We start from the raw sequence: 26816 nt of genomic DNA, 5'->3' as shown, positions 1-26816 counted from the left end.
CTTAAGTCTATCATCCAGGTGCACCCCCGGGTACTTGTAGGTCCTCACCACATCCACGCCTTCACCGTCAATAGTAACAGGGAGCAGTGCAGGCCGAGTCTTCCTAAAGTCCATCTCCATCTCCTTTGTCTTACCGATGTTGAGCTGCAGATGATTCAGCTTGCACCATTTGACAAAGTCCTCCACCAGGGTCCTGCACTCATCCTCCCGTCCTCTCTTTATACACCAAACTATTGCCGAGTCAGCAAGAGTTTCTGCAGAATCATAAAAGGAAGCAATGCTGCAAAGCCCATTTGGCCCATAGCATCCATCTTGGTGAAACAGAAGTAAAGATACCGCAACAGATTTCGAAGGACAGCAGGTCTCTTTTCAACAGAAAAAATATACTAGCTTTCTTTAATGGGGTTATACACTAAAAGATAAGCTTTCCTGCTGTATTACTAATATTCTTCTATGAACACATAATTCCATTATTATTCTGTAAAAAAAAATTCAAACTATAATTTACATCGTGATTTTGCTGCATTAGGATAGAGCATTTAAAATTTTGTTTTATGCTGCATCCTCAAACACATTTTGCCATACATTAATTCTAACAGTGACACATTAATTATTCTAAATGATTAGAGAAACAAAACAAAGCTTTTTTTTGCAGTAGAGATTAAATCTATTAGCAGTTATTCATTGTGTAATTCAACTAAAATTGAAACAATGAATATAAAACTATTATAAATTCCTTGCAGCCCAGCTAAACATATAATGGGGGCGGGGGGGGGGGAGAATAGACTATGAAGGTAATGGAGAAGACTAGAGAGTAATTCTAATGGCGGAAGAAAGATAAACTCAAAAACGTTAGGTTTAAGCACTATTGTGAACCACTCTATTTATTTATTTATTGGGATACAGTGTGGAGTAGGCCCTTCCAGCCCTTTGACCCACACACGCCCAGCAATTCCCCCAATTTTTTAATGCTAGCTTTCCCCTCCCCTCTAATCACAGGACAATTTACAATGACCAATTAACCTCCCAACTGGTACATCTTTGGACTGTGGGAGGAAACCGGAGCACCCAGAGGAAACCCACATGATCACAGGGAGAACATATAAACTCCTTACAGGTAGCAGCAACACGAATTGAACTCAGGTGGCCTGTACTGTTAAGCATTGTGCTATCGTGCCACCCCAATGTAAAATTAACTGTATGGGGTGGTTCTATCAGTTTATTTTTCAACATTTAACATTCTGAAAATTTTTGCCATGCAAGTTTCTGAAAGTGCAGGCAAATATATCAACTGGTCAAAGAAAACTAAATAACGGAATAAATAGTTTAACTAATTTTGAACGTTTTGAACTGATGAGCCTTTGAATAAGTAATGGAGGCAATAAGCAACAGAGGCAATAAGGGAAATCTAATGACATAGAAAGAAATTATGTTGGGTGTGAGAAGGAATTTGGGAAGCCAGAGAAAAACAAAGTGGGAGTACAGAAAAGAATTAACTGGAAGCAATGTGGAAAATGGCAGAAGGAACAAAGTTTTTGAAGTGAAACTAGAACCCTAACTTGTCACAAGTGATCATTTGTTTTGTTGATCACTTAATAGCTGTGTTTGGGAAACTATGTAATTGTTAACTTAGTAAAAGCATGAAAGACTAATACATCATACTGTGGGTATATCCATTATTACATCTCAAAGTATTTTAACTTTTCTACTTACTCATTCAGAACCAATTCATTTAGGGCAGCGTTTTATCAAGAACAAATTTATTTATCTACTGGAATGAAACTGTAGTTCAATTATGCTCATTCTGAGCTAGAAAGGTTGAAGTGGCATTGTACAAATATATACATGTTCTTTAATAGGATGCTTAAATATCACCCTAACTTTCCTCACTGAGTTTAATTGCACAATAAATAGAAACATAATTGCCTGAAATCTGTAGCTTATTTGAGCCTGTCAGTACTAGTAGTCTAATGGCAAAACACTGTAATTAATGATTTCTTCCTCTTCACGTGCTCCTGATGATTTAAAAATGGCTTACACAAACCTGCCATCACTTATCCAGCTATTACCGCTATACTCTCATAAACTTGGAAATTGAGAAAACTAGAAAATAGATTCTTGATAATTGCTGTTAAATTATAACCTTTTGAGCTCTTAACACTTAAAAGAGTCTTTAATTGCACTTGTATACATCTATAGTGTTAAATAATTCTTTTGGTCACTTCAAAATAAGCTTCGAATTTCAGTGAATGAGACACCTAATAAATGTTTTGCCCAACAGATGCTGACTCAAACTCACAACTACCACTTAAATAACGCCTTTAACTAACTAAGACCTTCAAGATTTGTACAAAGAAATAGGAAGCAGAATGCAAGAATAGAAAATCAGAACATCACTAGATATAGCTCAGAAAATTTGCAGCAGGGAAGGAAACCAAGCAGCCCATGAAACCCGTATGGTGCTATAAATGTTTTCTAATCAAGTATGCATATACAGTATTTCTCTACCTGAAGTTATTAATTCAACCAAGGCAGCCAGTAGATAAGACAGGATCAATTAATACGGAGGGAGATGGAAGTCAGCAGTTTCCAAAGTGGGATTCTTAAAACATTCTCTCATTTATCATGCAAGAAAGACTACTATTTACAATGTGGTGGTTAATGAGATTGAATTAAACATGCAATTAGAAAGGGCAACCCTTTGGCAATAAACAATTGAGGTTTTGAGGAGTAAATTTATTGTAATAGATTGATACTATTTCAGTTAATCAAATAATCTCATTTGTTGCTTTTACCACTTAAGTCTCAGTGGGGTGGACGGAATGGAAACTGGAATGAAATCTTTCATTCAGATGGTGGTAGTGAGCAGACAATTGGAGAAGATTGATAAATCATAGAAAAAAATGCAAGATAAATAGTTAGCAGAGGGAAAGTTGCAGGAATTGAGGATAAAGTTTTGAAGACTGGGTAACAATGGACATGAAGAAACTAGTTAACAAGGTTACCTTTCCTGAAAAGTAAAATAGATTATAATATCCAACAGTGACTCCAAATTAAAGAATTAAAGTGTGATATCAGTCTATCATTGCCAAATACTTTTACAATGCAAATTTCACATGGTACCTAATTATAAGGGTAAATTGTACATGAGCAGTAGTTTGCCACTCACCAGTTATTACCCCATTCAATCATTGTTCCTGGCTGAAAAAATCATACCAATATTAAAACAATATTAAAACTCCATTTACAAATATAATGCATCAGGATCTCAGTATTTTAGTGATTTAAGACAGTAAATGCATCACAAATTTAAGGTGAAGACTCTAATGAATCATACACGGTATATAATCTAAAGAACTTCACAATGCATGAATTATAATCAAGATATTTTCCTCATATTGTTAATTCATTTAGTCACATCATCACCATCATCATAACCTAAAAAGCTTCTTGACACAGTAACACTTAACTGGACCATCTGTCAGTCTGTACAACTATGTACATGTTACATCAAGCATGGTTAATATAGTGGGTAAGTACACTTGAGTTTAGGACTGAGGAATATCATTAGGGAATTGTAGATAGACAAGTTTCTTTATATGTAATCTCAGATGTATTAAAACAGCAGAAACACACATTTCAACCTCGAGATTCCAAAATATGGATGCTCTTGAAGGATGCAGGAGAACAAATGGCCTGTTGTGCCTATGCTGGATCTTTCAACAAGCTAATTAATGTCACTACTACGGTTTCCCCATGGGCTTGTATTTTCTTCAAGTACATGCAGAAAAATCACATATCATAGATAGAACTGAATATGTGTTAACACCAGCTCCAAGAAACTAAGCAGAAGTAGGCTTGAGCCCAATAATGAAAAAAATAACAGAAGTAAGTGCAAGCCTGAAGCAGCATGGAGGATGATCCAAGAAATAAAATGGTAAATGTTGCACTTAAAGCCAATTTAGATTGCTACATGTGGTAGGTTTGGGTTTGCTGGCCATTCAACAGCAGTTATTGGGAAATTCATTTTATGCTCAAATTAGCATGATCTGAAAAACTATTTCAAGTATAGGTTTATCCATCACCAAACATTACATTAATTTTGGATACTATATGTGTTCCCTCATAACCAATTAATACATTAGTGTTTTGCAGTTTTCAGTTATAATACCTTACAATGGTAATAATAAATGCAGAAAACACAAGTTCCTTACCCTGAGCTGGTATGATCTGAGTTCATAAATATTGGGTCCTGTCCTGGGCAAAGGTTCATTCCAGAAACTGAACTCTAAAAGCAATTGGTTTTTTCGGGAAAGTAGCATTTGTCCCCTTTCCTTCCTAAATTCCATGAACTCCTGCAAAAAAAATCCTTAAATTTCACGAGTAGCAAAGGCAAATATTCATACTAGTTGGTCATTAGATCAAGAAACAAAATGTTTTCAATAGGATACAGAATACAGATCCACTGCACTTTCCTTCACTATTTTAAAACCAGCTGCTTCATTCCTTCCTCAAGGCCAGCCTTACATCACTACAGCAAGAAGAAGAAAAAGATCAGTCAAGTAGTTGGGGAGAGAATGCAAAAAGGAACATATTTTAAAACCCTATGCTTAGTTTTATTCTTATAATAATTTTTTTAAGAACATGCATTGGCTAAATGTCATCAGGGCAAAATAATTCTGGTAAATAACAGTACAAAACTTGAAATTATAAAACATTTTTACTCTGTATTTCTGCAATCTATCAACTCCTGGACAAATAGCCAGACTGTTCAGGATGTAAGTCAATCTATGCTTGGATAATACTTGAAGATCTGGTCCTCTCAATTTCAGCCTCCTATGTAACCCTGATTTTCTTTTCATTTTAAAATCTCTCTACCACTGGGAGTTGTGCCATCAGCTCTAGGGTGTGGAATTTTTTTCTAAATCTCATTGCCGCTCTACCTCGAAATGCTCCTTAAAATCTACCCATCTCTAATATTACTTTAACAAACTTGCTGCCAGGTTTTATCTGACAATGCCTCCAAGAATGCAAGGAAATCGGAGCAATAAAAGGCTGAGTAGGCTCTAAGACCACCAATCAATCTGATCATGTCTAATAAGCCCAGGTCTCATCTCCTCATCTGGGTCAATTCCCCACACCCCTCAATTCCCTGATCTTTCAAAATTAAAATCCAGGAGGAAATTGTAAAAACTGTTTACTACGTCACTTGCATTTATATTATCATTTATGCAGTAAAGCATATTACATTGTGAGTGATAGCAATACAAATCGTTGGTGTATACTGTGCATGCCTGCCACATCAGAATTTTTTAATGAGATGGAGAAGGAAACAGTTTTAAGTCATATTGTCATCAGCCTAAAATGTTTACTCTCTATACTGAAGCTGGATAAACTGCCGACAAAATTCTAACATTTTAATTTTTTTTTTAAAAAGGGGATAATTTGTTTTGACATAGTTACATACTGCAAATGGAAGAAATTCAACAGGAAAGAAAAAAAGCAGAAGCTTCCTTTTCTGATATTCCTTCGTAGCACAAAACATACTGGCTTATATATGCAAGTTTCAAGTTTTCTACTGTTAAGTATAAGAAACACCATTGTACAAAAGGTGTTCATAACTCAGATGTGTCTTCTCTAGTAAGTTTTATATGCAATCACAGAAACTGCTGTAATACTTCATAGGATAAACTATTTCTCTTTCCATTTATGCAGTTTATGTTACAGATGAAATCCATTGTCAAAAACTTTCCTCTTCCACAAGTGATACATGGCATACAATGTCTTCCAGCAATTTCAGCTTTTATGCAGCTTTTTGATTTTCATCTGGTAAAGGTAACAGCAGTTTAAACACAATGGTGAAAGCATTACAATCAATGGATGGTTAATATATTATAGCTCAACTACTTTACCTTGTTTTGCCTCAGTTTATTCATCACCTCTGTAAGTGCAGGGTAACCTCCACTGTATTTCCACAGATGGACTGAAAAAGACCAAGATAAAGGAATAGCAGGTTTTCTCTATTTCATACTCCAAGATTAGACCATAAAACCATAAAACATAGAAGCAGAATTAGGCCACTCGGCCCATTGAGTCTGCTCCACCATTTCATCATGGCTGATCCAAATTTCCTCTTCGCCCCCAATTTCATGCCATCTCCCCGTATCCCTTCATGCCCTGACCAATAAAAAAAATCTATCAACCTCTGCCTTAAATATACATAAAGACTTGGCCTCCACAGCTGCCTGTGGCAAAGAATTCCACAGATTCACCACTCTCTGGCTAAAGAAATTCCTGACCTCTGTTCTAAAAGGAAGAACCTCTATTCTGAGGCTGTGTCCTCTGGTCTTAGACTCTCCCACCATAGGAAACATCCTCTCCACATCCACTCTGTCAAGGCCTTTCACCATTCGATAGGTTTCAAGGAAGTCACCCCTCATTCTTCTGAACTCTAGTGAATATAGGCTTAGAGCCATCAAGTGCTCTTCATATGACAAGCTATTCAATCCTGGAATAATTCCTGTTAACCTCATTTGAAACCTCTCCAGTTTCAGCACATCTTTTCTTTGAATCACAACCAAAGTTAATGAAAATTCTGGATGGACACACTTTTTGTAACTATTGCTAATAAGGCAAAATACCATGGATTCCAGTTAATTAGGACACATCAAGACCAGTACGTTTTGGCCCAATTAGCTGAAATTTCATGAAAATAGTTAAAAGGTATAAAAAAGACAAACTGAGTAACAATTCATTTTCCTAATAGTTATTAATAGTGGAATTCATCTGCTGTGTTCTTTTGATTGTAAATGAACAAAATGAGCAGACACCTAGTGAAGATAATGGACTGCCTTAGTGCAATGCTTTAAACAATTACATTCTCTAAATCTTCATTTTCATTATAAATTTCAAGACGATTGTCGATACCTTCATAATTCCTAACTTGCTGAAGTAGTAAAATTGTTTCATTTTTAATCTTAGCCAGTTCTGGTATCATCAAGCCTGAATGCTTGAAACAACAGAGGGCAAAAGAGTTCCAAACTGTCTTACTGCTAATTGCTCATCAACTATCAGTGGAACACAAGCACATGCAACTGATGCTATTTAAAAACTGATCACTCTAAGCACGGTGTAGTATTTACTGGCCACACAAGTGCACATGACTGATGCTACCTAGAAACTGTTCAGCAAACAGGGAGGTTACTATCATAATGGGATTTCTGGGGTGTAATAAAATATCTTATCAGGTTTTTCCACCCAAACTCCCTCCACTTCTGTGAACTGGTACACTTCCATTGATACCTCCATATTATTGTCCATTCTTCCTCAGATATAGTTATCCCTCCTTCCTTCTTCCATTTTGTTTTAATGTATGAAGTCCAGTGTGTTTTAAGATTTGACAGACCCTTATACACGCTTGAAATGATTCTACTACCATCATCTGAATTATATGCTTTTCTAAACAGTTCTATCAAACATGTACTTGTCTCGGTTACATTTTTCACCCTCCCATTAACATAATGTCACATCTGCAAATACCGATAAACGTCTTGTTTTTCTAATGTGTTTCTCTTTAAAGCATTTCAAAACTGAACAGTGTTCCTTCTTTCATTATATTGCATAGAACTGTTATTCCTTTAGCTGTCCAGTCCTTAAATCTAGCATCCAGTTCATTTGGCATAAAATCCAAGTCATATGCACACCATTTAAGAATTACAATATCTTCCTCTAGTTTATGTTCTTTTATAATAGTTTTCCATATTTTAAGAGTCCATTTCACCCATGGGTTGTCAATATTATTTATGTAACTTTGTAGGTTGTTATCGCCAAAATTGCCTGTATGGGGATGGAAGGTATCTTCTCTTCAATATTTTTCCATTGAGTGTCATATGATGGGTTGCACCAGTATATCACAGCTCTCATCTATGCTGCAAAATAATAATCTCGAAGAGAAGGTAGGCCCATCCCCCCTTTTCCTTGGCTAACTGCAAAGTTTTGAGACGAACTCGAGGTCTTTTACCTTGCCATATATACCTCGGTAACATTTTGTGCCATTCATCAAATTGATTTTGGTTAATCTCTATTGGTAGGGTCTGAAAGAGATATAATAGTCTGGAAAATATATTCATTTTAATGGATTCAATCCTTGAACTGAGACTAAAGAAAGGAATTAGATTCCATCTTGTTATGTCTTCCTTAATTTTTTTATATGTAAACAATTAATTGCACTTTGATAATTTTGCCAAATCTTTTGGCATGATAATGCCCAAATATTTGAAAGACTGCTCATCAATTTCATCGACTTTACTTCAAACTTCCACCCAGCCCTCAAATCGCTTGGTCTATCTCAGACACTTCTCTCCCCTTTCTCAATCTCTCGGTCTCTATCTCTGGAGACAGACTGTCCACTGACAACATCTACAAGCCCACTGACTCTCTTAACTACCTCGACTATACCCCTTCCCACCCTGCCACATGCAAAAATGCCATTCCCTATTCCCAGTTCCTCCACCTCTGCAGCATCTGCTCCCAGGATGAGGCTTTCCATTCTAGGACATCTCAAATATCCTCTTTCTTTAAGAATCGTGGTTTCCCTTCTGCTGTCATCAATGATGCCCTCACCTACATCTCCTCCATTTCCCGCACTTCGGCCCTCACCCCATCCTCCCACCATCACAACAGGGACAGAGTTCCCCTTGTCCTCACCTACCACCCCACCAGCCTCCGGATCCAGCACATTATCCTCCGCAACTTCCACCACCTTCAACAGGACCCCACCACTAAGCACATCTTTCCCTCTCCACCCCTCTCCGCTTTCCACAGGGATCATTCCCTCTGCAACTCCCTGGTCTACAAGTCCCTCCCCATGGATCTCCCACCCGGCACTTATCCCTGTAAGCGTAAGTGCTACACCTGTCCCTACACCTCCTCTCTTGCCACCATTCAGGGCCCCAAACAGTCCTTCCAGGTGAGGCAACACTTCACTTGTGAGTCTGTTGGGGTCATCTATTGCATCCAGTACTCCCGGTGCAGCCTCTTCTACATCGGTGAAACCCGACACAGATTGGGGGACTGCTTCGTCGAGCACCTCCGCTCTGTCCGCCACAACAGACAGAATCTCTCAGTTGCCACCCACTTCAACTCTGCTTCACAATCCCATTCGGATATGTCCATACATGGCCGCCTCTACTACCATGATGAGGCTAAACTCAGGTTGGAGGAGCAACACCTCATATACCCTCTGGGTAGTCTCCAGCCCCTTGGTATGAACATTGAATTCTCCAACTTCCAGCAATTCCCTCCCCCTCCCTTCCCCTATCCCAGTTTCACTCTGCCCCCTCCCCCAGCTGCCTACTACCTCCCTCATGGTTCCGCCTCCTTCTATTCCCCATTGTGCTTTCCCCTCTTCCTTCTTCACCTTTCCTGCCTATCCCCTCCCTGCTTCCCCTCCCCCATCCCTTTATCCTTCCCCTTACTGGTTTTTCACCTGGAACCTACCAGCCTTTTCCTTCCCACCCTCCCCCCCCCAACCTTCTTTATAGGGCCTCTGCCCCTTCCCTCTTCAGTCCTGACAAAGGGTTCTGGCCCAAAACATTGACTGATCGTTTCCACGGATACTGCCCGATCTGCTGAGTTCCTCCAGCGTGTTGTGAGTGTTGCTTTGACGCCAGCATCTGCAGAGTATTTTGTATTTGAAAGGGTTATCTACTTTCAATTTCTCTTGATGGGCTATAGTTATATAAAAGTAATTGGGTTTTATCTATGTTGATCTTGTATCCTGATAATTGACCATATTGTTCAAAGGACTGCATCAATTTAGGTAAAGAGTATGTTGGTTGCCCTAGATAGATCAAAATGTCATCCGTGTAAAAGGCCAAGTTATGCGCTGTCCCTTTAGTAATAATTCCCCTGATATCTTCATTTTGTCTGATGTATTGAGCTAGTGGTTCCAGATATAATGCAAAGAGTAGCGGTGACCATGCAACGACCCTGTCTCGAGCCCCTTTCTAGGGTAAAACTGTTTGATAAATATCCACTGATTTTAATCCTAGCAGTGGGATTGTCAAATAGTGCCTGTATAGTTTTAATAATTGTATCATGTAAAACAAATCTATATAAAACTCTGTAAAGAAAATTCCAATTAACTCAATCAAATGCCTTTTCAGCATCCACGCTTATCACTTTGCTTTTTTTTGTATATAATCCATAATGTGTAGTGTCCTTCGTATATTGTCTTGTGTTTGGCATTGTTGTATAAAACCTGTCTGATCATTATGTATCAGTGTAGGTAGAAACTCTTCTAATCGTTTGGCCATGATGGAGGTAAATAATCTATAATCTACATTAAGAACAGATATTGGTCTTATGATAGTAACCTCCCTGTTTGCTGGAGAAATTGTGGAACTCAAAATGCAAACAATTACCATATTTTCTGGGATTGCCCCGTCATCAAAGACTATTTGAGTGGGATACACAATGCCCTACAAGACATTTTTAAATGTGAAATACCCTTAGAAATAAGACCATATATTTTGGGTATATACCTCAATGGTTGAAAAGAGATAAATATTTAATGAATATACTGCTGGTGGCTGGTAAAAAGACTCTTACCAGGAAATGGTTATCACAGGAGAGCCCAACTTTAAACGCATGGATGGAAATTACAATGGACATTTACAAAATGGAGAAGATAACAGCATCTATCAATCATAAATTGGAACAATTTGATTCATACTGGGAAAATGGTTTAACTACATAACACCTCATAGGCCTGATTTTATTCTCACAAATCAATGATTATGTTGTTAAAAAAAAATCACTCCCTACTTGTACATAGTTTTCCTTTTGTTTGTTCTCTCTTTTTTTTTTCTATAAGTGTATACCTCAGGTAAATACTATGTGAAGATTTGTAGCAAACATGAATATATAATATATACATACAGTATCTGAAATACATCTTATGGAAATGTCTGTATGATGCTGAATTTCAATAAAAAAATGTTCAGTAATATTCTCCTGTCCTAATTAAGCGGCAGTGTCCCAAATCAATAAATGGAATCTGGGCTATTTTCTCCAATTAGTTTTTGCTCTTTAAGAGTTGTCCCAAATAAACGGCTACACTGATTAGCCAATGACCCTATTAACAAGAATTCACTGTACTCATTTCTGGGTAGTTGTACAATTAAGTTAAAACTAATTTTACATGGCTCCATACCACCCATAAAAATCTGAAATTAAGTTAGTTAAATTAAAATCATTGGTCATGTCTGTATATACATTTAGAGATACGATTAGATAGGTTAGTTCTATAATCATTTTTTTTAAAATGGGAATCAAAAGGATTTATTAAGCCTCACAAAAGACAAGATGTCACAAAAATTAAGATTAGTACTATGCTTTAGTAACAAAAAACACTTCAGGCTGGAATACATCATAAAGAAGATACAACATTCAAAAATTAAAACTACAATCATGTTTATGTAAATAAATGAAATGCTTCTATCCAATCTAACTTTAATTAGTTACCACATTTGGTAAGTAAATGCTGGATGCACCCAAAACTTGCCAGTTTTTGCACCCAAAACATCATTCTTATACCAGCTGTCTCGTCAATCTGTCCAGTCCAGATAAAGCATCTCAACCCAAAATGTCGAATGTTCATTTCCCTTTATGGATGCTGTCTGATTGCTGAGTTCCTCCAATGCTCTTGTGTGCTGTTCTTGATTTCCAGCACCTACAGTCTTGTATCTCAAGTTTTAATTAACATGCTTTGCCATAATGCTAAAAAAGTCCTAACACATACAAATAAAATATTTATATAACTCATACCAGCTTGATCCTGCTCTCCGTACCATGTATTCCATGTCCCTACGAGCTCACAAGGGTATTTGTCATCTTTGTGAATCTTTGGTAATACATCTATGCTGCAAAAAAAAAAACAAGCAATGTTAATTGTAGATATTTTGTAACCTTTGCAATTTCTTAATCTTCTAGTCCAATGGGCTAAAACCTTTATCGTCCAAAACTATACAGATCAGCGGCCTGCTTTTAGGAGAATATTTGGGAATATAAAATGCATCAGGATATCCACTTTGATTGCACCAGCATACTGCAGTACTATTTTGTGTATTCATTAGTCTCCCTGCTTACTCTTTCTTCAAGCAATTCGCTCTAACAACTTGTGAGATTATTAAATTTTGACATGTTGACACTGCACTCCTATGCCTGGATTCTTGAGTCTGGGTTTAACATGTTGATACAAGCAACAGAATTTTATTTAACTGGTGCATTTTCTGCAAAATCAGAATTTTTTGAAGGATTCTCGTTTTAAGCCGACAACTTGCTACTTTTGTTTTCAAACTGGAAATATAAGGATGGAGTTAAGGGGAAAGTGAGAATAAGTTAAGCCAGACAACAGAATCAACAGAGCAGAAAGCTCAAGAAGGGATCATACAGTATGGCCAAGTGAAATAGGAATTGATATGAAAGGTGAGGGGAGTAATGAATTAAAAGTATTATATATGAATGCACAAAGTATTGAGCTTGAGGCACAGTTGGAAATTGGTAAGGATGATGTTGTGGGAATAACAGAGGATGGCTTCAAGTGGACAGGGCCTGGGAAATGAATATTCAAGAGTATACGTCCTATCGAAAGGACAGACTGATGGGCAGAGGGGGTGGGGTGGCTCTGTTGGTGAGGAATGATATTCAGCCCCTTGCGAGGGGGGACATAGAATCAGGAGACGTAGAGTCAGTATGGATAGAACTGAGAAATTCTAAGGGTAGAAAGACCCTAATGGGAGTTATCTACAGGCCCCCAAACAGTAGTCTGGATGTAGGGTGTAAGTTGAATCAAGAGTTAAAATTGGCATGCAGCAAAGGTAATGCTACAGTTGTTATGGGGGACTTCAACATGCGGGTAGACTGGAAGAATCAGGGTGGTACTGGACCCCAAGAAAGGGAGTTTGTGAAGTGCCTCCGAGATGGATTCTTAGAACAGCTTGTACTGGAGCCTACCAGAGAGAAAGCAATTCTAGATTTAGTGTTGTGCAATGAACCGGATTTGATCAGGGACCTTGAGGTAAAGGAGCCATTAGGAGGTAGTGACCATAATATGATAAGTATTAATCTACAATTTGAGAGGGAGAAGGGAAAATCGGAAGTGTCAGTATTACAGTTAAACAAAGGGAACTATGGAGCTGAGGGAGGAGCTCGCCAAAGTTCAATGGAACAATACCCTAGCAGGGATGACAGTGGAACAACAATGGCAGGTATTTCCGGGAATAATGCAGAAGGTGCAGAATCAGTTCATTCCAAAGAGGAAGGAAGATCCTAAGGGGAGTAAGGGGAGGCCGTGGCTGACAAGGGAAGTAAAGGACAGTATAAAGATAAAAGAGAAGAAGTATAACATAGCAAAGATGAGTGGGAAGCCGGAGGATTGGGAAACTTTTAAAGAGCAACAGAAGATAACTAAAAAGGTAATACACGGAGAAAAAATGAGGTACGAAGGTAAACTAGCCAAGAATATAAAGCAGGATAGTAAAAGCTTCTTTACGTATGTGAAAAGGAAAAAAATAGTTAAGACCAAAATTGGGCCCTTGAAGACAGAAAAGGGTGAATTTATTATGGGGAACAAGGAAATGGCAGACGAGTTGAACAGGTACTTTGGATTTGTCTTCACTAGGGAAGACACAAACAATCTCCCAGATGTAATAGTGGCCAAAGGACCTAGGGTAACGAATGAATTGAAGGAAATTTATATTAGGCAAAAAATGGTGTTGGATAGGCTGTTGGGGCTGAAGGCTGATAAGTCCCCGGGACCTGATGGTCTGCATCCCAGGGTACTTAAGGAGGTGGCTTTAGAAATCGTGGACGCATTGGTAATCATTTTCCAATGTTCTATAGATTCAGGATCAGTTTCTGTGGATTGGAGGGTGGCTAATGTTGTCCCACATTTCAAGAAAGGAGGGAAGAGAGAAAACAGGAAATTATAGACCGGTTAGCCTGACGTCAGTGGTGGGAAAGATGATGGAGTCAATTATAAAAGACGAAATTATGATACATTTGGATGGTAGTAACAGGATAGGTCCAAGTCAGCATGGATATACGAAGGGGAAGTCATGCTTGACTAATCTTCTGGGTTTGAGGATGTAACTATGAAAATGGACAAGGGAGAGCCAGAGAATGCAGTGTAGCTGGACTTTCAGAAAGTCTTTGATAAAGTACCACATAGGAGATTAGTGGGCAAAATTAGGGCACATGGTATTGGGGGCAGAGTACTGACATGGATTGAAAATTGGCTGGCTGACAGAAAACAAAGAGTAGCGATTAAGGGGTCCCTTTCGGAATGGCAGGTGGTGACCGGTGGGGTACCACAGGGTTCAGTGCTGGGACCGCAGCTGTTTACAATATACATTAATGATTTAGATGAGGCGATTAAAAGTAACATTAGCAAATTTGCAGATGACACAAAGCTGGGTGGCAGTGTGAAATGTGAGGAGGATGTTATGAGAATGCAGGGTGACTTGGACAGACTGGGTGAGTGGACAGATGCATGGCAGATGCAGTTTAATGTGGATAAATGTGAGGTTATCCACTTTGGTGGTAAGAATGGGAAGGCAGATTATTATCTAAATGGAGTCAAGTTAGGAAAATGGGAAGCACAACGAGATCTAGGTGTTCTTGTACGTCAGTCACTGAAAGCAAGCATGCAAGTACAGCAGGCAGTGAAGAAAGCTAATGGCATGCTGGCCTTCATAACAAGGGGAATTGAGTATAGGAGCAAAGATTAACTTTTAACACCTCTATTGTAAAAGGCGATTGACAAGGAGTTCAAACATACAATATACAAATGGTCTATATTCATAACTGATAAGCCTATTCCATATAAAAATACACAAAATGCTCGAGGAACTCAGAAGGTCAGGGAACATCCATGAAAATGAACAAGCAGTCATCGTTTTTGCCCAAAAGCATGGATGCAACCTGACCATCTGAGTTCCTCCAGCATTGTGAGTATGCTACTTTGGATTTCCAGCATCGGCAGAATTTCTTGTGTGCTGTATAAAAATAGCAGTTTTCTGGTCACTCTTCAGGACAGTGTGAGTGACAGGGGCCATGCTGTTCTCCTTATGCATAAGTAAAATAAAAAAGAATGTTTGAGTAGTAAGAGTGCATGTATTTTGGGCCCAGGTACTCTATTATCAGTGAAGATAATCCTGTAAAAAAAAGCTCAGTAAGTGAGCAAAAGTTAAAGAAGGAAAAGACACAGGAAGGACAGGCAAAGTATAAAACTACCTCAATTTTTGAAAAGAAACTAGCATCAGTCTGAGTATGAACTAGAAGCTGCACCCCTGCTTTCCCAGGCACAGTTTCAACAAGGCCCATGACAAGTGGCACCTCTAACACTCAGTGAGGCTGGCATCAATTGGTGCCCAGCCACAGGCAGTGGTGACCAATAGCACTATGGGAGATAGAAAGCAGAGGCGATGAGCAAAATATTGATTTAAATGTATCTTGAACTGATCTAGTAGGAGCTCTAACAAAATGTGTCTCTCACACCATAGATTGGCATTAAAAAAAGTATCGGACAGAAGACAATAATGTTAATGAATAAGTGGAACTTGTGCATAATATAAAGTGTTCCAGATTCATTTTAGAAGCAGCGATGTCCATCCTAATAAACTATTGTAAATAAATTGTGACATGGATTAAAGGAAAACACGTATTGTTCAGATAAGAAGAGTTAAATAAAATTGCAAGTGTTTTACAATATTGCCAAAAGCAATTGCAACATCAAGGGATTAAAGCTGTTAAGGGGAATGGGGACAATACTTGTGACTGCCCCATTATAGCATCTCGACAATATTGTACGTTGCTTTAAAAGTATTGCGATAGCTGTCCTATACAATTTAACTGTTATTTTAACTTAGTTTTGTTTTATATATAACTAAATTATACACATATGGATATACACATATGGATCATGTGATCCACTTGTGACTGGTAATTTTTATTTTGAACAGCGTAGTTATTTAGATAATATTATTCTAAATGTGAAGTAAATTCTAAATGGGCTTTACAGTTCTTTGATCCAACAAATATAGAAATAGGACAGTAGACACAGTAGGGGTAAAACATGGAGGTGTCTACGAAGGGTATGCTTAGTTTGCGGACAGTCTGGCCACTGGGCTTGAAGATGCTCTCAGGCCAAGGTAACTTTGATATCAGTTTCCACCTCCACCACCAGCATCACCCATAGACTACGCAGTTCAAATAAGCCGTACACAGACAGTACTCAAGAACTTGTGTGAGTCTAATTCTGACCAATCTAAAATGCCACCTGCAGAAAGCTCATATGCAACTTTTCTTTGATGGTTTTTCCTTCTGAGCTGCTACTGGAAAAAAAAAATTGTAGAAAATTTTACTGGATATGTGGTGTACGTACATCATATAACAGCTGAGGTGCCACAGCCACCTTCGAGAATGGGAGATTCACGACCATAAACAGCAATTATATGATTTGCCAGAGACATAACCCCAAAAGTCACTGCCACATATCCGCCACTGCTGGGCCCTCCTTATTTTTACATCTCCCAATGGACTTTATGCAGTTGCCTAAATGTTTGGGTTGTAATTATGCACTTGTTATTTTGTTTGTTACCTTCATGGCCAAAAGCTTATCCAACTCGGAGAAACGATGTAGCAACTTTTGATCATTTTTATTATGAGAATTTATTTCTTAGTTTGGAATCCCTCAGAAAAGTCTTGTGATAACTGCCCTCACTTTAGGAATAAAGTTATATTGGAATTAACAAAAGCCTTATAGCATAAGCATCATTTCACCTGCCCTTACTACCATCAATCTTACAGGTCAGCTGAAAGGCAGATACAGGGTGCTGAAAAACAGATGAGTTAAATTGTGCAATGAGCTCAAGCTAAAGTAGCCAGAAGCACGTCCACTGGCCCCCATGACAATGCACTGCACTCTGAACTGCGTAACATTCCTATCTCTGCATGAGATAGTTTTGGGATATCCCTTGGGCTTGCCAGTCACCTCTTTTTTAATGAAACAGATAAATATCCATACTATAAGTGAAAGCATATTGCAGTATTGTATAGCACTAACACAAGCTCTTAAAGATTCCTATCAACAGGTACTTGACGCCCAGAAGACAATGCTGGCTGCAGTATCAGCCCTACCATCCAGGAGACTGGGTACTGGGGAGACCCTACAGACAGAAGAACTGTCTGGAACCATTTCAAGTGTTGCTGACCACAGTTACTGCTTTTAAGATCCAAGGAAAGCTGACTTGGATATACGGCTCGCACATTAAGCCAGGAGTGCTACTGGACCAGGGAACAGGTGGCCAGAAAAACATTGATGATAAGGACTGATGGACTGAACTCTTGATCTTTGCTATTTGCCACCTTAAATAGTATTGTAAGTTTTGAGTGACCTGGACATCTAATTTCCACCTAAATGCACAAGTAGCTCATCACAGTAATGCTCCTAACATGTTCCCCTGCCTTAGCTTTGAATATGCATAGTGTACACACTGGTCAAGTTGGTGGGTGCTCTCCAGAACGGGCCTATACATTCAGAAGGTGGCTTGTCAATGCATGTATACCCCTGGATTGTAATGAGTTTGGTTCTGTGTTTTACTGTGACAACAAAACTGGAACTGTATGGAACAGCATTGCCCATAGAAATGAATCTTGCCAATAAGACTGTTTTGAGGGAGAGTATACACCTACTTATAATGGTTGCATAAACCCCCTGCTCTGGTGCTGCTTCTTGGGGATAGGGTGAAGTATATTAGTGTGACCATCAAGGGATGGGACTAGACTTGGGTAACAGTACATGCAATGTCTATACTGCTAGTGACCCTCCAAATGCCATTAATGGTGTTTACTAGTTAAGTTGTCGACAGGCCTATCACTGGCTGCCAGGGGTACCTCTTCAAAATGGGATCTTTGACCTGAACCAAAGCCGTGGAGAGGTCATTGTTATCTGGCCTATGTAGTACCACAGATGTACCATCAGCCAACTCTCTCTCTCTATATCCTATTGTGTGGAGCTGCCATCGAAGGACTATGGAAACTGAGTGCGTCTGGATTGTAGCATGCCTGTTCTGGGAATCTGCCAGAGTGGCTTGTGAAAGCATTAACATAGTCTCAGCATTGCTGGAGAAACTGGCCACGACCATAGTCTCAGCACTACACAACAAGAGCCAGGCCATCAATGACATTATTGCCGAACTGCTGGCAAACCACACTGTGGCCCCAAAGTCAAACTTTGATAATAAATTTCGTTGAGCTTGAAAGTCACCACATACAACCCTGAGATTCATTTTCTTGCAGGCATACAAAATAAATCCATAAAAGAATAACAACTAAAATAGAATCAATGAAAGACCGCAACAACTTGGGCATTCAACCAGCGTGCAAAAGAAAACAAACTGTACAAATACAAAAAGAAAGAAATAATAATAAATAAATAAGCAATAAATATTGAGAACATGAAAAGAAGAGCCCTTGAAAGAGAGTCTGGAGGTTGTGGGAACACAGGATAGGGCAAGTGAAGTTGAGTGAAGTCATCTTCTTTGATTCAAGAGCCTGATGAATGAGAGATAATAACTGATCATGAACCTGGTGTTATGAGTCCTAAGGCTCCTGTATCTTCTTCCTAATGGTAGCAGCGAGAAGAGAGCATGTCCTGAGTGGTGGGGGTCCCTGATGATGGATGCTGCTTTCCTGCGACAATGCTTCATGTAGATGTGCTCAATGGTGGGGAATGCTTTACCTGTGATGGACTGTGCCGTATCCACTACTTTTTGTAGGATTTTCCATTCAAGTGCATTGGTGTGTCCATACCAGGCTGTGATGCAGCCAGAAAATACTCTTCACTACACATCGATAGAAGTTAGTCTAAGTTTTAGATGTCATACCAAATCTTCACAACTTCCTAAGGAAGCAGAGGTGCTGCTGTGCTTTCTTCATAATTGTACTCATGAACTAGACCCAGGACAAGTCCTCCGAAATAATAATACTGAGGAATTGAAAGTTACTGACCCTCTCCACCTCTGATCCTCCAATGAGGATTGGCTCATGGACCTCTAGTTTCCTCCTCCTGAAGTCAATAATCAGCTCCTTGGTCTTGCTGACATTGAGTAAGAGGATGTTGTTATTTGCATCACTCAGCTAGACTTTCAATCTTCCTCCTTCTGGCACTAGACTTTCTGTTATTAAAGAGAGGTGGTGCTTGTGCCACTATTAGCTAGGCATGTTGCTTGTATGTTCCTGATATCAACAACCAAATATCCCTGATGAAACTGTCAGAGATTCAGAGACTCTGCATTCTTGAAATTCACTCAGATCTATGTTGTCCTCCATTAGACAAAGAGAAGGAACTGTGGAAGTTGTGGTAAGGCAACGGTTAATGATAACATATAGGCAATAGTACTAATGGGGCAGTAGTGGTCAAGTGAGACCACTGTAAACACCTCTGCTTATGACAGATAGGCAGGGGTGACTGCAGCAGTGTGTACTCAAGCCAGACAAGTGAGGCCTCTGTAGTCACACTTTTCTAGAAAGGTCTTACTAAAACAGTGTCCCTTTACACAAGAAGGGATGCCAGAGACAAATGAGACAAGAATAACAGAAGTATGTGAAATACACTCAGCCACTAAGGAACAACTTCTTTACTAATTTCAAAACATCATCGGTTGTCAGCTCAAAATCAGATTGACTTTTAATGAATGTTGTGATCAATATCCACAACTGATAAGCCAATTCTGTATTAAAGACAGCAGTTTTCTGTTTAGACTTCAGAACAGTGTAGGTGACAGGGGTCATGCTGTTCTCCTTGCGCACAGCTAAAATAAAAAGAATGTTTGAGTTATAAGTGTGTGCGTGTTCTGGGTCCAGTTACTTTAGTTACTTTGTTTTATTATTGGTGACAAACAAGCAAGTGCTCTTGCACCTGATAAGTGATGTAGCCATCAGAAAATAAATCTTCAGTTTACAATATAACAAAGAATTCAATGCCATTTTAAAATATAAATCATGGACAAGTGTACAGTGGCTTGTATCTACCGCAGTTTTGTTGGCACACCTGATTAGCACACCAAACACTCAGCTGTATGAATAGATACAAATCCCAATCTTGGTGCATGCAATTTTAAACACAGAAATCTTGAACTTAGAGAATGAAAGATAAGCCAAATTGATGCTTCACATTGATCACCATTGAGGATATCAGACATTAGTTAGGAAGCAGGAAGGAAAGGGTTTTTCTAATGTTCTTAAGCATTTTACATATTCTTCAGTTTTATTTTTCTAATTTTTTTTTAAATAGGAATTTTAGTTTTTCAATTATTCACTTCAGTTTTGTTTCTCAACATCCTTGTAATTCCGCATTCAGAGTTGCCCTGCTTCACCAGCTATGTAAACCTATCACATTATTTTAGGGGTAAGTCTCTGATCTATACCATCTGTGGTCTCCCTGCCATCTGGATCTCACCACTCCAAGGGAGCAGAATGCCAACAATGCATGCCTTTAATATCAGGCTTAGAAGAGTACAAGCCTTTTGAAACCAAAGGCTACAAGTTCAGGCAGCAGACAGCAAACAACATACAACATGATCAAGCCAGAAGTATCTCAGGTTAGTACGTTACATAATTTTTATCAAAATAAACTTGAAATTACCTGAATGCTAGCTACAGATTGTTAAACACATTATGCACATCAGGTCAAGCTTTTCTTCATTCAAAAATAAGAGTATTCCCAGACACTTTTTCTAATACAAATACTGGTACTGTACTTCATAAATATTCCCAATCTCTTTAGCTAAAGTAATAAATAACTAACATAAGAGATTTTTTTTTTAAGTGTTACTGGCTGTTAATCATTTAGAAGATTAAAAATACTATATTATGGAGTAGTATTATGCACATTCTGCTACAGCTTAAAAGAAAACAAATTTCTAAGATGAAAGATCAGCAAACTGAGAAATAGATGTACTTCAGATAATCACACATTTCTTTAGCCAAAATAACTTAAGAGATTGAACTTTATCTTACCAAAGCTTGTTGTAAGCCTCTAGGGATTCTGGTTTTACACTGTGAACTGGAAAGAAAATGTTTACAGTTAAGCTGGAAACTCTTTGAAAATAAGGCATCCCTTAACAGACCAGAAGACACTGTGAATACTTACACTGAATTTTGTATAGGCTGCTTGTTTCTTTTTTAGCTAGCAAATTTGAATGAGCATCTTTGCGTGGATCCACCTTTCTGACAAACAGCGATTTAAACCAGCTATCCTCCCTGTTGTTGAATGAAGTTGCAGACAATGCCCTGTATAGAAATGTGAACAGTTACCTCAGAAAGAAATTGGGAGCATGGCTACTTATTTTTTGAACATTGTTTATTAGGTCAATCTTTATTTCCCAGTCGGACTTTACCCTGATAGGTACATAACAGGTGCTAATTATGATAATTCCTAGAGAGGGTGCAAATAATATTCACTAGAATAGTTCCAGGGATGAGGAAGTGAGTGAAGAATAAATTGGAAACTAAAGATGTACATCACTGCAAAACAATTATCCCTCTTTTTCCCCATTCATGATGTCTTCAAGCTTAGACAGGTTGACCACATTATCCTTCTCCAAAGCCTCCCCACCTTCAACCATCCAGATAGGAGCACATCAACTGGCTTCATTCTTATTTAGGCAGAGGCAGAGAATTACAAGCAAAGTCCTTCTCCTTCCATAACTACATCATTACCTTTAGTATCATAGAACAGAACCAAATGCAGATCTTTGCATTTTTTATCCACATCCTGTGACATAGCAACATAGCTGAAAACCATATGCATGCTGACAAATCAGTTTTATCTAAACACCGCCTCTTTTAACTATTATCTCCAATAATGATTTAAACCTTTTTTTACATGTTTCCTACAAATAATGCTGTGAAGACCAAAACTGTAGCCTGTTATTTGTCACAAACTCAAAACCTTAATCACTGACTCCCTTCCTCCATCTGTTAATTTTCTAAAATTGAATGACATTGCCCAAAATCATGGTGTAACACCTGATTGGACTGTGCTTCAGCTCATGTATACATGTAATCAAACTGTCTATTTCTTTTTCTGTAACACTTCAAGTCCATTGCGGCCTCAACTCATCTTGTAATACATTTATTATTATCTATCGACTTAATCATTTCAATGTATTCCTCATCAATTACTTCCATTCTACTCTTGTTAAGTCTCTGCTCTAATGGAGCTAATGTACACTTTCTATTTACCATCACCCTTGTACCTGGTGACTTACCCTAATTCCCAATGAATCAGTTTTAAAATTCTCGTCCTCAATTTCAAATTTCTCTGTTGTCTCCCCTCCCTATTTTCTTCCTGTCCTAAATTTTTAGGTATCTGTAATCCTTTCATATTTATAAGACTATAAGATATAGGAGCAGAAGTAGGCTATTCGGCCCATCGGGTCTGCTCTGCCATTCAATCATGGACTGATCCAATTCTTCCAGTCATCCCCACTCCCCTGCCTTCTCCCCATACCCTTTAATGCCCTGGCAAAATCAAGAACCCATTTATCTCTGCCTTAAATGCACCCAATGACTTGGCCTCCACAGCCGCTTGTGACAACAAATTCCACAGATTTACCACCCTCTGACTAAAGTAATTTCACATCTCTGCTCTAAATGGATGTCCTTCAATCCTGAAGTCGTGCCCCCTTATCCTAGACTCCCATACCATGGGAAATAACTTTGCCATATCTAATCTGCTCAGGCCTTTTAACATTCGGAATGTTTCTATGAGATTCCCCCCCCCCCCCTCATTCTCCTGAACTCCAGGGAATACAGCCCAAGAATGCCAGACCCAGTAACCCTTTCATTCCTAGAATCATTCTCATGAATCTTCTCTGAACCCTCTCCAATGTCAGTATATCCTTTCTAAGGAGCCCAAAACTGCACACAATACTCCAAGTGTAGTTCCACGAGTGCCTTATAGAGCCTCAACATCACATCCCTGCTCTTATATTCTATACCCCTAAAAATGAATGCCAACATTGCATTCACCTTCTTCACCACCATCTCAACCTGGAGGTTAACCTTTAGCATATCCTGCACAAGGGCTCCCAAGTCCCTTTGCATCTCTGCATTTTGAATTCTCTCCCCATCTAAATAATAGTCTGTCCATTTATTTCTTCCACCAAAATGCAAGAGCATACACTTTCTAACATTGTATTTCATTTGCCACTTCTTTGCTTATTCCTCTAAACTATCCAAGTCCCTCTACATCTACCCGCTCATCCGCCTATCTTTGTATCATCAGCAAATTTAGCCACAAATCCATTAATACCATAGTCCATATCATTGACATACATCGTAAAAAGCAGCGGTCCCAACACCGAGCCCTGTGGAACTCCACTGGTAACCAGCAGCCAGCCAGAAGGGGATCCCTTTATTCCCACACTCTGTTATCCACCGATCAGCCAAAGCTCCACCCATACTAGTAACTTCTCCATAATTCCACAGGCTGTTATCTGCTAAGCAGCCTCACGTGCGGCACCTTGTCGAAGGCCTTCTGAAAATCCAAGTACACATCTACTGAATCTCCTTTGTCTACCCTGCTTGTAATTCCCTCAAAAAACTGGAGTAGGTTAGTCAGGTAGGATTTTTCTTTCAGGAAACTATGCCTGCTTTTGCCTATCTTGTCATGTGCCTCCAGGTACTCCATAATCTCACCCCTAACAATCAATTCCTACAACTTTTCAACCACTAATGTCATGCTAACAGGTCTATAGTTTCCTTTCTATTAAGCTTATTTGATTTTAGAACATAAAACATAGAATAGTACAGCACAGTACAGGCCCTTCGGCCCACAACATTGTGCCGACCCTTAAACCCTGCCTCCCATATAACTCCCCACCTTAAATTCCTCCATATACCTGCCTAGTAGTCTCTTAAATTTCACTAATCTATCTGCCTCCACCACTGACTCAGGCAGTGCATTCCACGCACCAACCACTCTCTGAGTAAAAAACCTTCCTCTAATATCCCCTCTGAACTTCCCACCCCTTACCCCTTACCTTAAAGCTATGTCCTCTTGTATTGAGCAGTGGTGTCCTGGGGAAGGGGCACAGGATGTCCACTCTATCTATTCCTCTTAATATCTTGTATACCTCTATCATGTCTCCTCTCATCCTCCTCCTCTCCAAAGAGTAAAGCCCTAGCTCCCTTAATCTCTGATCATAATGCATACTCTCTAAACCAGGCAGCATCCTGGTAAATCTCCTCTGTACCCTTTCCAATGCTTCCACATCCTTCCTATAGTGAGGCGACCAGAACTGGATACAGTACTCCAAGTGTGGCCTAACCAGAGTTTTATAGAGCTTCTAAGATCTTAATAAATTTGCTCCCTAAACCTACCTGGCTATTTCTCTCTCTTCCATCCTTTACAAACTATTCCACCAGGCTTCTGATCGTCTAGCATGATGCATGGTTCTGTGCAAACTTATTTTAATAACACATCATGGAACCTGTCAAAGACACAACTTATGTGGCAATACCTATAAAAAGTGCGGTAGGGTGACATAGAGTAAAATAAGTGGGAATCTGCAAACGGTGGTTAAAATTCAGAAAGATAAATATAGGCTTGGGAACTAAGGTTAGATATGGTTAAGCGTAAACCCACATATGATAAAATTAAAAGTATAATGAATGATGATGATGTAAGTTATACTGCACAGGACAGCAGAATCAGAGGGGTACTAGCAAACAGACAACTGAATCCATAAGAACGTTAGAAAAGAGAATTTGTAGCAAGTACTAGTCTGACATCATGGAATATGTTACATGCTATACAATGTCGGCACCCAGAGATCCATAAAGGTCCTTCCCTGTCATATGCTTTTCTATATTCCTATTCATACATGGACCCCCTTCAGTCTCTTTTCACTTATCGCTTAAATTCTACAAAAGCAAGTTTTTCCTTTCCATTCAAAAAATGCTCTGTTTAGAAGCAATGTAGGTGGAAGCAGTCATGAGCACAATACAAGTAACATTTCCCCATTCCGCGAGAGTAATATTTTAATTCAGAATGCCAGGGTAGTATCAAACAAACCATTTAGCTTTTACCTGCTTGAACAGTCAAATGGTCCAGAGTTACAAATTTTGATTGTAACTGAAAACCAAACTAAACACTGTGCATAATGAGCGTAAAATTAGAGGGTGATGTTTAGCTTCAGTGCTTGGGAAGCATAGCACACTTAAAAATGTTGAACCTTAAAGCAAGTTAAACTAGGGCAGCATCAGGTCTCAAAAGTTTCATGGCACTAATTTGAAGAACAGAAGGGAGGTGAGCCTGTCCTAATCAATATACCTACATCCTTTAATCAACTCTAGTTAAAGTGTCATCTTGTCATTACCATAATTGTGTTATACTGCACACTTTTTAAATTATACAGTGACTTGCCTACAAAAGTATATTACTGTAAATATTACAAATAAGGGTTATATAAATGAGAGCCTTTAAGTTTCAATTTTGTAAATATTCAATATATGATTTATTGAATTTAAGACTTAATATTTCTTACTATCTAATCCCACAAACACAGTATTATTTTTATGAGTCCTGAAGAAAGGTCTCGGCCCAAAACGTCGACAGTTTGTTCATTTCCATAGATGCTGCCTGACCTGCTGAGTTCCTCCATCATTTTGTGTGTGTTTCTCTGGATTTCCAACATCTGCAGAATCTCGCGTGTTTATTATTTTGTTTACTGCAGCTTAGCTGCAAATAAATCATTTTCTCGCTTAGAATGAACGTACTCCAAAAAAAGATGTTGAAACGTTTCAGCTAGGGGACTGGACAATTATCTATGTAATTACAGAAGATGCAACTGTTACAGATAATGACCTTGACTAAATAAAATCCCCAAATCAAATCTATTAAAAGAAACTTTAGAAATAAGGCTTAAAGCCCACCAATTGTCGGCGATTCTGATGGTTGTAATAAAGTACATGATAAATTGATGTTGCTTTAGCCGACAACTTTGCTGATTAGCGGTATTTTGTTAAAGATAGCGGCGCACCTGTCATTTGACAGAAAGAAAGGGGCCTGTTGACAAACTTTACCTCAGTTTACGCACTCCAACAACGCACAGCCACAGGCGGCAAAACAATATTGGGTGCGGATCTTTCCGTGCACTGACCTGGCTAGAGTTAACGTGGCGGTGCCGGCATCTAAAGATAAAACGCGGTGCTCGGTTCGAGGCCGGGCTGCAACCCTCCTGGCACCGGTTGCAACGCTCAGGAGAACTCTAGCCGCCATCTTGCCGTGGAGGTGACATTCACCCCGCAATGATTACATACACGCATGCGCCGTTAGGCGTCGGGGCGGAGACTAGCGGTCTGGAGCCGCTGGCGTTCAAGAACGTGCGAGATGAGACTGCTTTAAAGGAGTGTTATGATTAACTCGCAAAAATTTTGCGTTGCTGATTTTTGGTCCTATTGCTGCGAATTAGGATCTATGTTTAAATGAAGCAATTGGGGTGAAAAGACTCAAGCAAAATTTGAAGGTTCCCAAAGTTTACAAAAACTTTTGATTTAGACGTTTTTTTAATTGTTAAACTTCACTATCATTGACATTTTGTTTCAGTTCACGTCGGCAGCTTTTTGGTCACAAAACTCGAATCCCACACTTTGTTGCCAAATTTCTACACAAGTACAAATGTATGGAAAGAGTCTGTGGGAAAGTTTTCAGTGAATGATGTTTGGCCCCCTCACAAAAGAGG

The 26816-nt window shown here is 38.9% G+C and overlaps 1 protein-coding gene across 1 annotated transcript in view; it reads right to left on the bottom strand.

Annotated features, from left to right (window-relative positions):
* The window catches only part of LOC134336671 (protein NipSnap homolog 2-like), a 37843-nt gene extending 11452 nt beyond the window's left edge, over positions 1 to 26391 (bottom strand). Inside the window, exons 1-7 of the mRNA XM_063031026.1 lie at positions 26235 to 26391; positions 21218 to 21357; positions 21085 to 21130; positions 11830 to 11924; positions 5913 to 5983; positions 4215 to 4355; positions 3170 to 3201 (exon numbers count right to left, since the gene is read on the bottom strand). Coding sequence (XP_062887096.1) covers positions 3170 to 3201; positions 4215 to 4355; positions 5913 to 5983; positions 11830 to 11924; positions 21085 to 21130; positions 21218 to 21357; positions 26235 to 26353 — 644 coding nt within the window. The 5' untranslated portion in view covers positions 26354 to 26391. The remainder of the gene's footprint in view (positions 1 to 3169; positions 3202 to 4214; positions 4356 to 5912; positions 5984 to 11829; positions 11925 to 21084; positions 21131 to 21217; positions 21358 to 26234) is intronic.
* Positions 26392 to 26816: the final 425 nt, after the last annotated feature.

The sequence above is a fragment of the Mobula hypostoma genome, chromosome 23 (genome assembly GCF_963921235.1).
Source record: "Mobula hypostoma chromosome 23, sMobHyp1.1, whole genome shotgun sequence".
NCBI classification, from domain to species: domain Eukaryota; kingdom Metazoa; phylum Chordata; class Chondrichthyes; order Myliobatiformes; family Myliobatidae; genus Mobula; species Mobula hypostoma.
This window is presented reverse-complemented; position numbering and strand designations above follow the sequence as displayed.